This window comes from Chaetura pelagica, unplaced genomic scaffold (assembly GCF_000747805.2).
Source record: "Chaetura pelagica isolate M959 unplaced genomic scaffold, ChaPel_1.0 scaffold145, whole genome shotgun sequence".
In the NCBI taxonomy this organism is placed as follows: Eukaryota; Metazoa; Chordata; class Aves; order Apodiformes; family Apodidae; genus Chaetura; species Chaetura pelagica.
Genome location: NW_009953332.1, coordinates 421,672 through 441,048, shown reverse-complemented (window position 1 = coordinate 441,048; position 19,377 = coordinate 421,672). Strand labels below are relative to the sequence as shown.

Genomic DNA, 19,377 nt, shown 5'->3' with positions numbered 1-19,377 from the left:
AGGGAAAAGCGTGACCTGACCACAGTCTGGTTTTCATGTTTTGTGGTTTTCTTTCTTTAGAAAGGTCCTTTTTGCCATATGTTCCAGACCTCTCATCTGTTGATACCTTTGTTAGGTGTTAGTGGCTGAGGAAGGGTCCAAAACATCTGGTCCAAAACAATGGCTTGCAGGGAAGCTGAGAAGACCAGAGCTTGCTTAGTTCTGCTTGTGCCCCTTCTTTCACAGGTTCCTAGTAAGAGCCAGGTAGCACTTCCCAGCTTGTCTGAAGTTTTAGAGAATGCAGTGGGAATCCCTGAAATTATGAGGATGGTGTTTCAGACCTGTCTCTCTTCACTCTTTCATACCCTGTTTTTTTCCTGCTAACTGCAGTTTTCTCATATGTGGAGGCTAGTGAGATCAAAAAGGTGGGTGAAACTTGTCCTGGAATAAAATTGTTCTTGACTGTGATTATTGAAGTGTCTTGGATGTTCTTGATGATGGACCTTTGTGCTCTTGAAAGAGACTGATGTGCACTTGAGAGGGACTTTAACAACCAGATCTTTCTGAGGGTGGGGAAAAATAAAGCTTACTATTATGTAGTCGTCTCTCCCAAGGGAAACGTAAGTAGATGTGCTTCTATGAACTGCTAAGAACACGAGCCTTGTGCTGTTCCCCTCTGCCATTCTTCTCTTTTTGTAGTTGAAGATTTTGCCCCAAACTTAAATTGTAACATGGAGGGGAATCTGCAATCAGGAGTAGAGATTGGAATTAGGGTACAAAAATCCTTTCACATAGTCATCACAGGCTAACTTTAGGTTTGTCTGCTAATTCCTTTAAAGAAAGACAAGAATCTTATGCAAGAGCAAGACTTGATGATTGCTTTAATATTGCCTCAAGACAAAGCTATTCCAAAAACAGAGGTAAAGGTGTCTGTAAGTCTGCCTGATTTCCAGCAAGTGAAACTGAGCCCAGAATACTGCAGACTTATGGAACTGTGCTGGAGTCTTCAGTTAATTCCCTGGAAATGTCTTGTTTACTGTTTTTGAAATGTGGAGATCTGCCACATAAGTTTCTTAGCTTCCTTTGGGAGAGAGACATGTCCTTGAAAGGTGAAATTTATGGATCCTGCTGAGAAAGTAGAAGGAATTCAACAGTATCAAAATCACAGACTTTTCACTTGCTGTCTCAGGACTGTGGCAAGACCCTCTTACTTTTCGTGTGCTGTCTGGAAAAAAACACGTTGTGAATGAATAGTTTGATTGGAGATACAAATTCTTCCAGTGTTAGTGAGATGTCATTAAAACCTTGAAGGGCCCTTATGTTCTGTCCAGTTAGTCTCTGGAGAGCTGATTTGCAGTCTAGATGTGACATCCCATACAGCAAGCACTGGAATGCTGGCGACTGTTGCATATTTACACCTGCCTGCCTCTGTGGAACTAAACTTGATGTGTATAAAGTTTTGCAAATCTGTGTTAAGGCAGCAGGAACAGTTTGCTAGAAAGGAATGATAACTAATGTAAAGTTTGTGCACTAGGACTTACCCTGCTTTTCTACTTCTAGACTAAATAGTACCTATATAGCTTCGCTTTACTGTTAGCAGACTGTTGGTTAGGTAGGTTGTTGGTGCTGAGAGATGGGAGACTTCCCTTTCCTCTTCATTCTAGAGCATAAGACTATGTAGTGTCTACACATCCTAATTACTCTCTTTCACTTACTGTCTGATCTCTCTTAAGAGGCCTTTACCTAAAGACAGCCAGTTCATGAAAACTCTCTTTAATTCTAAATAATTACTTTTATTTTTCTTTTTCTTTCCATGTTTGAAATTTCAGGTTGTCTTTTGCAAGGCTGAGGTGTTGCTGCCCTATTAAAAGAACAAAGTAGTCAGCACCAATGACTGATGAGGACTGTCTGCATGTGTGTGAATTACCCTGTTCTAGAATAATACCATTCAGTCTCTTACTCAGAACAGATGAAAATAGTTCATATGGAGTCTCAGAAGTTTCATTTATACTGTGGCACTCTAACATGTTAAGTAATGTGATATTACTCTGAGGTGTAGCTGCGTGAAGCATAAATCTGCAGTAGATGTCTAGGTCTGGGTAGTCCCCCATCTACAAACACAGCTTCTCCATTGATGAGCATTGGACTAACGTGTATATTTTACCATAGCTAACAGGTCAAAGGAGGAAGGAGGTAAGCTCTTAAGATGTTCAGGCTGCTGGCTTCCCCCCTAGAAAGAGATTTCTGGCATAGATCTTGTATAGGATCCCTAGTGGGGATTGGTGGGACTAATGTGCAGTAACTGAAGAGTTAGAGCCATCCAGAGAGCAAGCAAAGAGGTGGGTTGTGTTTAAAGGCTGCTGCTTGACTCTCTCCGAATATGTGGCAGTTGCTCTCAGTCTGGAGGTAAATAAAGAATCTCTGCTCGACTCTAGCAGGCTGAGAGTTTTAGTGGCTGGGAGTAGCAAAGCAGCCTAGTGCTGGACACAGTGCCAGCTCAAAGCCAGAAGAGCTGGTTTGTTCCCCAGGATGCAGTGGCTTTGTTGTCTAGCTGGGGACATGCAGTGTGCTGGCACTTTCATTGCAGGATGTCTTGATGCTGCAGGTACTAAAAGCTCACTGGGCTTTTCCATGAGCTGTGCTTCTCAGTGGGACATCATGATAAGGGCCATCTACCTTCCAGTAAGGGCTGTGGCAACACCAGGCTCTTTAGCAGAAGGTCCTGGTTGGTGCACACTTTCATTAGGGTTTTTAGGCAGTTGCAATATGTGCTGTTCAGACAGCCCATGCAGTCAGCTTTCCAGGCAATGGACTAGTTGAGGACTGGACAAAACATTTACCAGCAGTTTCTCTGCATTTAGCTTCAGTCTGGAGTTTTAATGGCAAGTTTAAGTCCTTGCCCTGAGGAATGAAAACTTTGGAGATTTTAACTTAAACGTACTGATACTGCTAATAGGGTGTACATGAACTTAATGTAAACAAAGTCATTTCTTCCTCTCAGAAATCAACTAAAAAGTCCCTTGGCAAACCTAGCAATGGCTTCTGTTCTAATCTTTTAGCCTTGAAGGAGTGTAAAAAGCCTGTCCCTGCTGGAATATGGGACAGTGGTGAAACATTTCTTCACCCACGGTTAATGCACCTCATAGAATAAACAAGTAATTAAATATCTTTGATTTTAAGTCTTGATGGCTAAAATAATCTTGTCCTTGGAATGAAGATTTCATACAATCTTCCCTGCAAACTTCTAACTGCCAAGAGGTTAACATGGTGCACAGTCCTTTCCCCAGATTCCTCCCAAAAAGTTTTATCTGACCAGAACATATTATGAAGTATGAGTAGCTCTGAAGAACACATCAGCTCCAAGTAATAATTTGACTTATTGTTGGCTTTTCCAGCTGCTCTGAAGGTCAGAGGATCTTTCCCTTGTGCTGGCTGCAAACACAATTTGGGGGTCGGAGTCCCTGTGCAAGGCTTGTCTGGCCTCATCTGTGACAGTGATGGCTTGTGCTACATTTGCTGCCAAGCTCTGAAGGGAGGGGTTTTGGTGCGTGTTAAGCTTATCTTGTTCTTCTTTTTCAGACCACGAGAGCAGAATTTGACTTGCCAGAGTATTCTGTCCGCCGGCGGTACCAAGACTTTGACTGGTTGAGAAACAAGCTGGAAGAGTCTCAGCCAACACATCTCATTCCCGTAGGTAGTAAGCAAGAAGCTGCTATTAAAGATTATTTTGTAATCTATCTTCCAGAAGTGCCACTTTGGTCATGTGTCTATTTAAATTTAAATATGGCACTTCATTCTCTTCTAGTATTTACATTTAAATATGCTGTACTTCATTGTCTTCTAGAGGAATGGGAAAGAACTTCCCATTCTTGACTGATGATGAAGCTTAGATGTTTCTAGGGTGACACGCCTGAGAGGTGAGCTTTGGCAGCCTCATGTAGGGCAGTATGCATGGTGACTGCATTAGTCATGGCATGAATGGAATACTTAGTCTCTTTGATCAATTATTACATCTAGATTTCCAAGAATCTGAGGCTTACAAAAAGCCTCACAGGTACTTGAAGTTTTAGTCTCAGTTTTCAAGATGGCCTTTTGAGCTTATTTTAGAGAGAGTATTTTAAAACTATTTGTCCTAGCATTTAATAGCACAAGTTTACAAATCTTAGCCTCTGGCTTCGTAGCCTTCATGCCTTCAATAGGCAGAAGTTCAGCTAATGAGATTAGTGAAACTGCTGCACCCCTTCATGTCACTGAAGCTGGGTGTCTAACCACTTTATAGGATATGAAGAGGTTGATACTGAGCTTCAGCAGTGTGTTTGTCGTGCTGCAGGAGAAGCAAAAATGTGAGAAGCCTGTGAGATCACCGCAATCGGCTCTTTTGAACACAGACATGGAAAAAGGCCTGTAGGAGGTGAATTGTTGGGAAACAGCAATGCTGCAGGAATACCTTAGCTTGCCCATCTGGCATGGGGGAAGTTTCTCTGCTCTTCTTCCCTCAGCAAGGACCGAGCTATATGAGAAGTATTCAGTTAGGCTGTTCCAAGGTAGAGAGCTATTTAAATCCTTAATTTCTATGGAACTTGCCTCTAAGTGAAATAATAGCTCAGTCTCTCAAAGATAAATACTTCACAAAATCATGTGACACCGCAAACTGGCAGCAAGTGTGTTTACTGAGGGGTAGAGAGAACAGAAGAAAGAGTAATCTTGCTGAGGCAAGATGGAGACATGAGGCTCATGTGTTTGCTGCTCAGACTCTCTTTTCTTCCTCCCTGTTCTCTGAACAGCTGGAACTATTGAGGTTAAGCTTTTAGTGATTTTTGTGTGTAGTAACAGACTGCTAGTCCTGCCTGAAGGCTGCAAGGCAGTAAATAAGTCTAGTAGCAGGTGGTGAGTCACAGCCAAGGAATCAAGCTGCTTTGCTGTGACCTGGAATTTGTTGCACACAGAATGGCAATTTTGGCAAAAGTGGCTTTAATGCTGGACGTGAAACCAGCTGCAGAGCAAAGCAATCTCTTGAGTGCCTCTCTTCCAGAAAATCTGGATGCACTTCCCTCTTATCTGGCTATGCACAAATTTAGTGGTTATGGAACTTCCTATTCATCTCCTCTATGCAGTGGTATGGCAGGGAGATTGCTGAATGCATTATGTATTTGCTGAATACATTATGTATTTCTTGCCTAGAAGTGGCTGGGAAATGGAAACTAAACGCAGTTTCAGGTGCACTGTAGCAGGAGGGATGGCAGAATGAGCAAGTCTGGAGGCAGACTTGGGCTTACATGTTAAGCTGAACTGCAGAGATGACCTGGTGGAGTGAAAAGAGGAGTAAGATGAAATAGTAGATATGTGGAAGACCTTTGTCACTTACACAGACATGCTCAGGAGTGTCAGCTATGACAGATCACTGAGTGTGCAAGTGCTTCAGAAAGGCTCCAGCCTTCCTGTTTGACCAGCCAGGTCAAATAGCCAGGACTGTTTGACCATTTGTTGTATCAAGCCTTCTTGTTGGTCTTTGCTCAGTATGGTGCTGTCACTAAGACTGTCTGCCCTCACAGAAGAGTTTGATTGCTTTTTATGTTTGCAAATAGCAGAAGTAAGTCTTTGGTCTTTTGAATCTTTGTGGATTTTGCTTGTTTCTGACAGCCTCTTCCTGAGAAATTTGTGGTGAAGGGTGTTGTCGATCGCTTTTCTGAAGAGTTTGTGGAGACAAGGAGGAAAGCATTAGACAAATTCTTGAAGAGAATAACTGATCACCCAGTGCTTTCTTTTAATGAGCACTTCAACATGTTTCTCACAGCCAAGGTAAGCCAGTAACTTTCAAACAGACCTTTGCAGTCTCCTTTTAAATGAAGGTAAAAGGCATTAATAATAGCAGATGTGCCCTAAAATTCCAGAGTGTTGTTGGGGACCCTAATTGTTGTGTGTGACAGATCCCTATGTGTGGCCACCTTAGGGGTTCCTTTTGCTTGAAGGGGAGTGGTGGTTTGCAGATTTACAAAATCCTCTGCTGCAAGAGACGTTCAGAATTTAGAAATATTGTAGACTTTGTGAAATCCTCTTTTGGGGAGGAGGGAGGTGAGGGAGGAGAGATCTCTATTGCACAAAAGCTTGCAGATTTCTTGTCTTTTTTCTTGTCTATGCCTTCCATACTGCTTGCACTTGTTGCCCTCAGTACTAAGCTTGAAGACCTCATTCATGTTTGTTCTCATTTAACAACTTCATGCTCATTTTCTGCGTGACTTATCCAGCAAAGGTGCAATTTTCTTTGGCTGTCTTTTGAACTACTGTGTAAATAAGACTAGGAGGGCCTACAGTCATGCTTGGGTTTGACCTGATAAGTGAGGAGAGCTGTAAAAGCACATCTTTCCGATGTCACGTTACGCTAGCTCACTCAAATGTGACATTTAATTTGAGGTCACTTCAGACTCATGCTCTGCTTTCTGGTAATGTGAGACTCAATCTCCAGATCCCGTTTATTTCCCCTCTATGGTGAGCTTAGCTGGTGAAATGAGCCAGAAATGCAGAAAGAAAAGCCAGAAATTTGTTTAGCACCTTGTCAGTTAAACGTCAGATTTCTTTTTTCCTTCTATTCAGCTGTGAAAATATGGTGCAAATTTCTAGTAGCTTAGTCTTCTCTCACCCCTGTAAAATGAATGGTAAGGGCTTTATCCTCAGCCCAGAGAAGGGCTTGCCCTGAGAATACAGAGGATCCTGGGAAGCTAAGGGAAAAGGACGTGAGTTTTCTGGCTGTCTCTGGTGTTGAAACTTGGTGTATGGGGCAGTGAGCATTGTCAATTCAGTATACTAGGACTTCAGAATTTAGTTACTGCAGAAAGTCATGTGACCACTTCCTGTTTGAAGGAGAAACAAACCTTTCTGCAAGTCCCTGTTTGGTCTAGTAGTGCACCAGAATTCTTGAGAGAGTGAGTGACTGATTTTGATTTAAAGGACTTTTTTTTTTTTCTGATGCCTGGTTGCAGGTAGTGCTTAGGACAGAAACCAAGATACAAGGAGCTACTGCATTTAAATGCAAACATAATTTAAAATTATAATAGCTGCTAAGATATCAGGTTCTCTTAATCAGTTTGACTTATGTCTAAGTATCTGAAAATAATGCCATAGCACAAGTTTTGAAGATGGCTAATGTATTTTTTTAAAGAACACTTAAGATTTTGGTCTAGTCTGCAATACCATGTCTTGATTCTTGACCTCTGCAGGTCTGCCTGGTTTGACAGCATCTCTTCTCAGGTCGCATGTGAAGACATATGTATAGCTCTTAAGCCTGTTATCAGGTGTTAAGTAGTGACCTCTGCTGGAAGGAGTTAAATGAAAAATGGAGTTTTTGCCTACTAAAACCATTTTTTTCTGGTGTGCTGTCAAGGTGAAATCCCCCAAAGATTGTAGGTGAACAACCTTGTTGGCATAGGTTGCATGTTGATTTATGCAAGTCTGTAAAGCTTTGGCAAGGCAGTTTCAGTTTTCTGTGCAGGCAACACAACTGCACGTGACCCTGCCTGAGCTGCAGTCTGTTGTGCAGAGATGCTGTGTGAGCCTCCCCATGCTGTGCTGCTTGTGTGTGCAGTCTTTCCCTGCTTCCTACCTGGTCACACAGTGGTGTGAGGAGGCTGCTGACCAAACAGGCGTGCAGTATGTAGCTCTGCACTAGGTTATCAGAGCCAGCTGGTGTACTTGCCTAATACTGGTATTGTGGGTTATGACTTAAAAGTATGGATGGATGAATGGCATGACCAGTATGGGTTGAAACAGAGCTGTTAATATCACTGCCTCCCTGGTGACAGCACAGGGACAGGGGCAAGTCTGGCCATGTACAAAGGTGGACTACTCATGTACAGTGTAAGTCATACACCATTCTCCTGGATAGCTTATCTCCATTGAGAGGCAGTCTTGCAACTGTGCTCAGCTGTGGAACTTGTGCAAAGTGAGGATTTCTCCAAGCCTACATCTCACGTGTGATCTCTCGTCTTTACAAGATTTTATCTTGACTGGAAGGTATCCTTCACTGTATTAATCTTTCAACAAGTTAAGTGGAATATTTCTAAACTCTTGTTGTTGTTTTTTTTTAACTTTGTAGGATCTTAATGCCTACAAAAAACAAGGAATGGCACTGCTGTCAAAGATGGGGGAGTCTGTGAAATATGTCACAGGAGGCTACAAATTAAGAAGTCGGCCACTGGAGTTTGCAGCCATTGGGGAGTATCTAGACACATTCTCTCTGAAGCTTGGTACTATTGACAGAATAGCACAACGGATTATCAAGGAACAGTTGGGTAAGGATACCGGGTGCTCTATCATAATACCTCATCTTGAGTGCTCTGTTCCTTGTTCTGGCTGGTAGTATGACGAAGATCACTTAGGTCAATTATTCTGGCCTGTAATGTGCCACACACAGAAGAAAATCCAGTAACTCTTGCAGATTTAAAACAAGCCCAAAGCTTGACACAGTATTTTAGCTTAATGCTCCACATGTTTTTTAATGTTGCTCCTGGTGTTTGTTATACCAGCCTTCTTTCTTATTACAGTTATTTTTGGAAAGCCTTTTGGAAGGAGGAAAAACCTTTAGATCTGGAGGAGTACAGATGGAATCCCTAAACAAAGATAGCCTTTACAGACCTGTCTTAGTGGAGCCAAGTTTTACCCATCTTTAAAAAAAATGCTTTGACTACTGCATAGATGCAGGGGTTTTTTATATTTAAAAGGTTGTAGGAATGGTCGTGGGAGGCAACTTGAGCCTGTCACCTGTGCAGCCATAGAGCTCTGTCTATTAAGATGCTGATGCAGCACAAGACTTGACTCCTGGAGGAGTTAATGTATGCTATCCTTGGTGCATAGTTTGTCCTGTTTGGTGTGAGTGTGGAGAAAACCTTGTGCCTTGCTGTTACTCTGTTAACCTACTTTTCTGTCTGCCTTTTGCAGAATACTTGGTGGAACTACGAGAATATGGACCTGTTTATTCAACCTGGGGAGGCCTGGAGGTTGAGCTGTCAGAGCCACTGGAAGGTGTGTCTGCGTGTATTGGAAACTGCTGCACAGCTCTTGAAGAACTCAGTGAAGACATGACAGAAGACTTCCTGCCTGTGCTTAGGGAGTATATACTGTACTCGGAGTCAATGAAGGTAAAGAGAGCCTTGTGGCAGAAGACACTGTCATGGTTGCATGGAATGGTGTATCAGTGAGTTGATTCTTTCTAACAGTGAGAGAGGTTGGTGGTAGGAAAAGTGGGCAAGTAAATGCGTTAAGTAGGAGGATTGTTTTCACAAACAAAACAAAACTAGTCACCTTTAGCAGCAGCGTACTGCATAGGTAGCATTATCTCTCTCTGCTATTTGGTTAAGCTGAGGCTGGTAGTTGTTGGGGTGCAGAGAAACTCCAGGAGTGGCTCCTTCATTCAGGTGGAAGGTTATAACTCAATAGGAGACATCCTGTGACTGCCTGGAAACTTCTCTTTGAATTGTTAGAAGGTCGGTTGTGGCTCAGCAATTCACTACTGGGTCAGTGTCTTGCCCTGGAGAAAATGTATCATTAACAGCTTCTGTCACTTGTCTGTAGCAGTGTGTCCAAATGGTAGAGACTGCTCCCTTTCTCATCCTTATGCCCTAGCCAGGATGTGTCTGTTGTGAAGTTCTGCACATGAAGTAACTGTTCTGTGACTCTTAATCTCTGTAAGACCTTGATATTTTATGCTTATGCAGAAGTCATTAAAACTACTTCAATGCAGTTCTTATTCCCTTGAAGTTAAGGAGCACTGGTAGTCAATCCCATTGCATGGCAGAAACAGTTACTGGGTTAACTGCACTGAAAACCAAGGACTCCAGTTTGGGCTGTTAGAGCTTTTGACCACATGCCCATGCTACAGTATGTATTAGCAGTCCCTCTACAGGGTGTAACCAGGCAAACTCATCCTGAGGGCTTTCCGCTTGGAACTGCCATTACAAGGCTATAGGTATTTACTCCTTTAGAGAGCTAGTAGCCTGTTGTAAACCTGCAGTCTGAATGTGGTAGTTAATCCCTGTCTTAACCATTCTATATTTCTCAAACTGAGAACTGAACACTTTGCAGGTTTCTTTTCCCAGCTTCAAATGGAGAATTTTATGGCTCCTGTCTTGCCTGGCCGAGGCATTGCAGCAGGCTTTGCAGTAATTCCCTGAGTGTTGTCTTAGCTTTTGTAGTCATGATACTGACGCCAGTATAAACCAGGTGTCTTTTCTTTACAGGACTATTTGCACCAAAGTATTGGTGCAGCACCCTGAGCTGGTGGAAGTCTTGACCCAGGATGTTCAGACCTACCCTTATTCTGTAGGAATGGCTATGTGTGTCTGCTTACAAATAGAGCATGAGGCTTGTGGTTAAAGCTTTTAGCCCAGAACTTCTGGCTTTCACTGCTACAAATGCCACAGCCTGCTGGAAATGGCAACTGAGGTGGCAAGCTGAGTTGTGAAGAGGTGCTTTTCACAAATGTAGCAGAGGAAAGGGTTTTTTTAAGCTAAAAAAATAAGGGTTTCTTCAATTGAAGAGGTACTTCAGGCAACTAAACACCACTTACCCCAGGGAGAGTGACATTAAAGGCTTGCAGCTAGAGAACCTATTGGCGTGGAGAGAGCCCCATTCTAAAACATCTCTTTCAGGTGATGTCAAACACACCAAGCGCAGTCTCCCAGCCAGCAGGTAGTCTAGCTGCATGTGTTTAATGCTGCTCTCCCTGTGGTAAATGGTGTTTAAGTGCCTGAAGAACCTCTTCAGCTGAAGAAATCCTTGCTTTTTAGCTTAGTTTTTAGATGATTGGTTTGACTTTATAGTGCCCTGAAGGATTCACTTTCCCTGTCAGTTATTCTCTGGTAATGGCCCTACCATACTCATTGTCTTGGTGCTTCGGAACTGGTTGGATCTAGAAACCACACTTGCAAAATAGCAGTTAATAGCAAATAAAGATTATTCTGCTTTGAAAATTAAGAATAAAAACTATTAACTAGCAAAGCTATTGCAGACTGTTACTATTCTTCTTTCCTCACAAATACTAAAGCTGAAACCTCTCAGGTCAAACCAAGTGCACTTTTCTTACACTAGAAAAAAACAGTCTATTGCTGTTTGTGCAGTAAGCAGCTGCAGAACTGTTTTCCTAGACTCCTTAATACCAAGTAACTGTAAAGGATGCTGCTCTTGGCATGCAGGCAGCTTTTTGCTGAAAAGGCTGTCCTCTTCAGTAGCAGTGCAGTCCTATTCATCAGCTGCTGCGAGGTCTACTTGTGAAATTAAAGTCTGTTTTGGTCTTTCAGAGCACAGCTTTTGGACAGGGTGCTTGATGGAAGGTAAGTCTTTAGGAACTAGGAGTTCAGTGCAGCCTCTATAGTTGTCTCTGTTGCACACTGTACCCCAGGTGTAGGTATGGGAACTGGATTTTTAGAGCAATCTCTAGCTGCGTGTCTGTCTCTTGGAGTAAGAACTGCCAGGTTATCTTCACTGTTTTAGAGATGAATGGTCACCATAGTGTCAGCAGGAGCACTGCAGTACCTGAGGGAACTGCACGTACGGAGGCAAAGCCCAGTAGTTCTGAGTGCCACAAATAGTCTGACTACAGGGAAGCCCTGTTTCTGGGCTGGTGTGAAACATTTGCCCAAGTGGGGAGAGGCTGCCATTATGGGCTGGAGTTAAAATGAGTGCTGGGAATGTCTAAGAGAGACCTTTTCTAAAACACACACCATGTACAAGATGGCTAGATGATGTCCCTGGTGCAGTGAGGCCCATGTCCACAAACATGTGGTGCTGCTTTTTTTGTGGAACATAGATGTTCCCCAGGGAGGCAAATGCAGAGGATGGACTTCACTTTACATAATTCAGTGGTGGTATTAAAATGTTAAGTCTGTATGCTTCACACTGTCAGAAGGCTTGTCAGATGATATGACCACCAGTTGTGGGCTTGGACATTACTTTTCATGTGTGTTTAGGGCAAGCACCACATAAATATCTAACTGTCTCTTTAAAGGTGTGCAGTAAATTAGGGTCCTTCTGTGAGCTCTAGTTGTAGTCAGAAGCCACATGGTGTACTAATGGCAAAAGACTGTAATTTGAGAAAGGAGGCTGGTGGCAGCTTCTGATTCCCCTTCAGAGATACAAACCAAGGTTAAATATTTCAATTAAATACAAAATGGAGAAGGATGTGTCTTGCTTGTACAGGGACCAGTGGTTTAGTTCTGTCCCCAGGTAACCAAAATGTGGTGTGTGAGTTTGGTCTGGTGTAGGTTTCTTCCAATATTTAATATTTTTAAAAAATATTTTATTTTTTCTCTGAGACCCAACCAGTGCATGGTCTATGGTAAGTCTGGGAATACTTGGTGCAGAGCTTTTTGGAGAAGCTGCTGAAGCATTAATGTTGAGAGGAGACTTTGGAACTACCAAAGGAAACACTTCCCTTTCACTTGTCCCAAAGGTGTAGGGGAGGCAATATTTTTCTCATCACTTACAGGTCAGCCATTAATGGATACTTGAAGCTGTATTCAGTAATGGTCCACGGAGGGTGGACTTGAGCACTTAAGAGGAAATAAGATCCCCGTTCTTTCTCAGCTGATACTTGTTAATCACTCCTGATACAAATCTAGCTTACTCCAGGCTCCTAAAGGCTGAGTGCAATTGCTGGAGACAGGTTTTTTTTCTGAGAAGAAATTCCAGTTGACTTAGGTTCAAGAGGCAATACAAAGTAGAAATACCTGTTATATTTCTCAGACTTTTGTTGTGTTGGTAACCTCAGTCACTTAAGGGCTATTCCACATAGTTGCTTAGATTCCAGAACGAATGGGAATATTGAGGTTTTTCAAGCAAACACAAATGATAGAACGCGGTTGCTTTCCTCCTACTGGGGACAGAAGGGGGAGTTAAGCTGTTGAGGTGAATTTTTCAGATTTGCTCTCTTTTCCCCCAAAAGCAATAGCAACTTTGTGAATGGGGTGCCATTCCCATTTATAATGGACTGAGGTTTGTAAGAATATAGATTGTAACATCTCCTGTGTCTAGAGCAACTGCACTGGTGATCTTCCCTTGGTTTAGGAGGGAGGTGATAAGTAGATACAGAGTTTGTCCATCTGTATTAGGAAACAGATTTTGGCTAGGCTGGCTCTCAGGGCTGTGAGAACTACTCTTTGTTTTTAGGCAGCAGTGCACATGACTAATTGTGCTTCATTAGCCTTGACTAAAACTGTTAAAATGACCAGTTTACCTCCTTTTGCCCTAATGGGGTTACTCCTTCTTGGTGACAGAAGGGAAGATTTGAAGCATGAACTGGCCAAGTTGGCTGCAGGAGAAGTTAAGATTACACTGCTGAGGTGCCTGAGCAGTGAGTTTTGGTGACTTCTCTCTCAGCTTTTTTAATTATAACTTTGCAGTTATAAAAAAAAATATTAGTTGTTTCCTTGTGAAGACTGAAGAAGTAAGTTGCCCATTTTTGCAGACACAGAACTGCTTGTTCTTTAACTTTAATCTTTCTTAAAAAGATTAATTTATGTGGTTGCATATAAATTGCAAGGATGCAGTATAACCTTAGTGGAGATCTTGTCTTGCAGATATAGTATAATATTAGGGTAGCATCTTCTGTTCTCTGTTCCTAGAATATTCAATAAAATGTTTAGTGCTTGTGAAAAAAGCTCAAGGCTTTTCATGTAAGTTGTGCTTTCATAATTTTATTTTTTTAATTAAACCGTCAACCAAACCCCCCAAACTGATCTAAAAGCAAAGTTTACTGTTCTTTTAACACAATAACGTAAATGCTTGCTGTGAAGGACTTTGAGGAGTCTTTGCAAATGAAAAGGGAGATCTAATACCTTTTGTAGTGGCCTTCTTTGTGTCTTAGCCCATACTGTTGTCTTGGTGGTGGCTTGAGGACACCAGAAGATTTGCACTTATGCTTGACAGCTTTGATGCTTTAGTTTATGCTAACAGTATGCTTGTAGTATCAATAATAGGTTGATTGATGAATCAAATTTACTTAGGGTACATTCATGGTTCCCTGTCAGCTTCTATCTTGCACATACCCAGACACTGAATTTTGTCTGACCCTGCCAGGTGCTGGAGAGCAAGTGATTTTTGTATTTCAAAGTTACTCCCAAAATACTGTAAAATAGCACAAAGTGAGTCTGAAAGTGTGATTTCAGACTGAATTAGCACTTAAGCTGTATCACTTTGCAGTTTCTTGCAGTCTGGAGAGGGGAGCAACAAGAGGGTCCTGCTGACAGCTCTCTTTTCTCTTGCCCATAGAATGTGTTGAAGAAGCGAGACCAAGTTCAAGCAGAGTATGAAGCAAAACTGGAAGCAGTAGCCTTGAAAAAAGAAGACCGTCCAAAGGTGAGAGCTTCAACCTGCTCTAGAAAACCAGCTTGCACTTAGTGTTACTTCCTGAGAAGAATGGAGAAACAGAACTTGCTTAGACTGGGTCTCATGGTTTCTTTGCAGTATAAGCAATTTCTGGCAGAAGTTTGTTGTTGGCAAGTTTGCATGAAATAAAGACCTAGGTGTGGACATAGTATGTGTAGCAACTCTTGTAGTGACCTCCCACCATTCAATGCAGGATGACTGACGTGTGTAACCTTGTGTAACAACAGCCAGTGGTCGGTGATAGGGACTGGAGTAGTGGAAATAGGTCCCTGGTGATTTGGTAGTACATCAGCTAGCTGAGTTAAGGTCCTATCCCTGGCACTGCTGAACTGTGTTGTAGGACATGTGTTTTGACTGTAGAAGAGTCCCGCGTTTTGCCCCGTCTGACACAACAGGTGTCACCGAGTGGCAGGTCTTGGCTGAGCTTCATGCAGAACAAAGCTGCTACTGGCTGCGTGTGCTGCCACATGCTTTCTGCATGGAGTAAAGTGCACCTTCTCGGCAACTTCAACCAGCAGCGACAACAGGCTTTGTTCTCTTCCTATGCTTGCAGTGTTTTGGATCCCCTTCATCTTTGTGTTAATAACTAATGGATGACTTTGCAGTACTAGGACTACTGTACAATAATCTTACAGGAGGTTCACATGTTTTTAATCTAAGAAGCTGAAGAAGGTTGGAAAATAGGAATAGAAATAGAAACTGGTATTTTTCCAGTGTTGTTTCTGTCACAGACTCTACAACTAGTGCTGTCTTTAGGTATTTTGTGGTGCTCTTGTATTTTTGTCTGTTGCCTCCCTACTGCTGGCTGATGTGTAGTATGAGCTCTTAATTCCTCAGTGTAGCTTTATATAAGCGGGTATTCTACCAAGGTGTATGTAGGATAGAGGAAACAATGTATAGCATATTCAGCAAGCCAGTTGAATTTTTAGACGTTTGACCTCCATCAAGGTCTTGATGCAGTGGCACTGCTGAACTTTGCTAGTCTCTCACCTACTAAAAGGCTTTTGCCACTCAGTGGGATTGTGTAAATCACAGCACTTAAATAGCTGTCTAAGAATGTTTTGAATACTTACATCTCCTCTTCAGAGTATAAGCATATCTTTTGGCAACTGCTTGTACCTTTTTTCTAATGTAAGTCCTTTGTGTTATTTTACAAGATGAAGTTGAACAAACTAATAGAGCTTCTTGTATGTTTGTAAAATATTAGCTCGTGTTTTTCAGATCCTTTCCTCCGGGAAGGAATGTCCCTGTCTGTGAGAGCTGGTAGCTCAGAGCTGTGACTACCAGCACATCTTAGACTCATAAGGTCTCTCAGCTGTGACTTGCTGGAAACTAAAAGCAAGCTGGATCATGAGCTGGATTATGCAGTGAAAGGCATTTGTGCTCCTTTTGGCATGTTAACTGATTTGACAAGAAACGAGGTTTAAAAAAAGAATTAAGGGGGAAAGGCCTACTTGTGGACCACAAAATGAGGGCCTATCATTACTTTCTGATCTCTGCCACTGGAGGGCATTCTGGGACTTGCCATTCACATAATCAGACTGGCTTCTCAAAGCTCTGTTGGTGACATTAGATCCTTCTCACATTGAGAGGATCGGTTTAGAACTCAGTGGCCTGTAAATGCAGGAGGCTTGTAGGGCTACTGCAAATGTCTGTCAGAAAACACTTCTCAGAATGCTGAAGTTTACATCAAAAGAGCAGTGTGTGTGGTGTGTTTTAACACTAGCGTAACAGTGCAGGGTTTGCAGCCTTCTTGTTTCTAACAACTACAGTGGTGAAGTACTTCTTACCCATTTCTGACCTGTGCTGGAGCTGGTTTTGCAGTAATGCAACCAATATAGTGAAATGCAGGCGTTGTTTCCTTTTGGTGAGATTAAATCCACTTTTGATGGCCTAATTTATTCTGTCTGCCTGAAGGCTTTGCAGTGTGATGATCTGTGGGAGCAGTAAATATGAAGGTGCAGAATGTAAAGTAGTTGGTGACCATATGTATTTACAGAAGAAGAAAAAAAAAGGCTTGTAACACTATACGTTTCCAGAGAACTAGGAAGGTAGAAATACCATATACAAAGATTAGTTGCCTAATAAATGCTGGATTCATTGTACTTCAGGACCATTTGTTCCCTGGTAATGATGTCATAGAGAGGGTTTAAGAGAGTGGATATGCTAAAATGGACATGCAGTGATGCCATCTGCACTTGACCATGTTAAGTTCTAGATATGAGTTATACTTAGGATCTAGTCTCTTCAAGAACTATGTGAAGAGGAATAGATGTAGGTGCAGAACTTCATATTTTACAATGAGGTGACCAGACTGCTGAGTATGCAATTTTATGCTCAGTTCTTGCCTGCATGTACATCTCTTCTCAGTTTAAATAGACTTATTAAATAATTGGTGTTCCAACCTATGTCCAAATTTCTTGTTAGAACCTCTCTTTTAATTATCTTCGCACTAGTTATGAAGTGCTTTAAGGCTGTTAATTAGAATAAAATTTTGTTTCAGCTACTGAGTTGAGCTGCAACTTTTGGGAAGCTGCAGTTTTGGAAGGAAGGTTATTTATACTCCTGAAGAGAACCGATGCATGTGCAGACACTGCTTTCATAATGTCTGTGGAGACTTAGCTGGAATTATTGCTGCAGTTTCTTAATTGGAGGATATATGACCCATCTTCTGACTACCAGATTGTCCTTGTATGTCAAAACTTGCACAGCCCTTTCAGCCTAACATGCGGGAAAACTAGCTGTGAGAAATAACAGATTTATTTTTTTTTTTCTTTTTTCCATAGCTTCATTGTGGTTTCAGATCTTAGCAGGAGAAGCAGGAAGCTGGTGAATACTTAGAAACAAACTTAACTGGATTGGGTAATCTTGTGTGGTTTTGCTTCCAGACTTCATGACTCTCTCTGTCTTGATAGCCTAGTCTTTCCTGTTAAGATAGCAAGAGTGTTTATAAATAGGATGCAAGACATACTTGCCTTCCATACTTGCATCTTCTAAACCTTCCAGCCACTGGCATGATAGTTCTTGTCTGAAACCTAGGAGAGAACTTCATGTCTGAAGTTGTGGCAGAGTGGGTTTTGTGGCCAGAAGTGTAGTGCTCTGACGGGGTGGGGTAAGTGTGAGGCTACTGAACCCCCACACTCCTGTAGTGTAAATCCAGTTGTGTGAATAAAGGGGTACTCAAATCCCCTGAGTATGAAGAAGGTGCTTCCAGCTTTATTGGAGAACAGATGTGGGACTTTCTTTGAGTATTAGTCAATGGAGTGCTTCAGTGATCAACCCTAATCCACATCCTGAAGAAGAACCAGAGTTGATAGGTGTCTGTGTAAGTCATGTGCCTTGCCAAACTGTAGTAACACACCTCAGACTTCCTTAGTGTCACCCATGAAAAGCTTCTTACACGGTCTGCTTATCCTTTTCCTTCCTTCACACCCCTCAAAGAAAAAGGGAATTTCCTGAAAGTATCAAGAATGAGAGAAGCCACTACAAACTTCTGCAAATGTTCTTCATTTTGTCTTGGTGCAACTCACAGCTTCCAGAGCAGAGGTTTTACTTCTTGCATTGGTGCCAGAGCTCAGGGCTTTCCTCTGCTGAGGTTATGGGCTTAGTCTGCATGTCCTTACAGACTTCCTGTTTGAGTTGACCATGCAGCACAAGGAGAAGGGAGAGAAAGGTGTTTATGGCTTTCCTGCTTGCAGAAATATTTGTTAATTTTTCCTATAGTTGTGCATGAATTTAAACACAAGGAAAGAACAGCAACTTACTTGACCTAAAGTGCATCTACCTTGGGCTGGTGACTAATGTCATGATCCATTTAAATGCCTACCTACATTTGCAATAGACTGTCCTTCAAGATTTCTCCTGTTGTTTTTCAGTGATTACATGTCCACTGTTGAGCCCAAGGGCCAGTGGGACAATCCATAGGAATGATCATTGGTGCTTTGCACTTGTGTTTTGTTCTTACAGCCTGTAAGGTTAAAAGTGGAAGTTAGAAACTAAATGCTTAGGAATTTTATTCTGCAGCCATAACTGGTCACTGCTGTTACAGCAGAGACATACACTGAGGTCTGTTACCCAGGTCTTTGGACAAATCTAAATGTTAGAGTCACAGAGTGGTCAGGGTTGGAAGAGACTTCTGAAGATCATATAGTCCAGTCTGCCTCCATATCAGGCATTGTCATGGACAAGCACAGCTGCCCATCACCTGATATAGCAGACATCAAATGAAACAATCCTGCCTCCTCACTAATACAGAACTGGGGCTTTTCTCCTGTGACTGAGTTTATTCAGGGTAACTAGTGGCCTGCTAACTTACTCTTTCCTCTGTAGGTTTGCACAGTATGGTGTGAGATAAAGCAGCAGTTAAGTACTTTCAATGACAGCTTCCATCTTAATTTCTTTGTCTGCAGGTACCCACAGATGTTGAGAAGTGTCAAGACCGAGTTGAGTGTTTCAATGCTGACCTGAAAGCAGATATGGAGAGATGGCAGAACAACAAAAGACAAGACTTCAGGCAGCTACTCATGGGGATGGCAGATAAAAACATCCAGTACTACGAGAAGGTATGTGGCACTTCTGGAGAATAAGCAGGAATAAGAGTAGTTAATTTTCCTCTGAGGTGGTGATAATTCTTCAGGAAATATTCAAGTTGTCATGCAATAAAAGAGTATTGGACATCTAAGTTAGTTCTCTAATGTTGTGAAAGCTGCTCTTTTTCAGACTTAGTGTAGTCTTTTGAGTTGCTGGTCATGCTTAAGTGATCTGCAGGAGACCAGCAGTATTTTGCAAGGCAGCCTTGCGATAGCATTTCTTCCTGGATGCTTGTCTGTCTTGTATTCTTGAATTGAACAAATTACTGAGCAGCAGTAGTGGTGATGAAAAAAAAACAAAATTGCATGTTCTTGTAATACTACCAGGCTAGAAAATCTCTTGATTCTGCCTTTTAATAAGCAACTACATGGGTTAGTATAAATCCATTAATCCATATATATATTACACCTGATATGCATAAATTATTATAAACTC

The 19,377-nt window shown here is 42.0% G+C and overlaps 1 protein-coding gene across 1 annotated transcript in view; it reads left to right on the top strand.

Moving 5' to 3' along the window:
* The window catches only part of SNX30 (sorting nexin family member 30), a 25,314-nt gene that overhangs the window by 4,153 nt on the left and 1,784 nt on the right, over nt 1–19,377 (top strand). The window contains exons 3-8 of the mRNA XM_009998161.1: nt 3,559–3,669; nt 5,620–5,778; nt 8,069–8,264; nt 8,911–9,110; nt 14,236–14,322; nt 18,762–18,914. Of these exons, the coding sequence (XP_009996463.1) occupies nt 3,559–3,669; nt 5,620–5,778; nt 8,069–8,264; nt 8,911–9,110; nt 14,236–14,322; nt 18,762–18,914 (906 nt within the window). The remainder of the gene's footprint in view (nt 1–3,558; nt 3,670–5,619; nt 5,779–8,068; nt 8,265–8,910; nt 9,111–14,235; nt 14,323–18,761; nt 18,915–19,377) is intronic.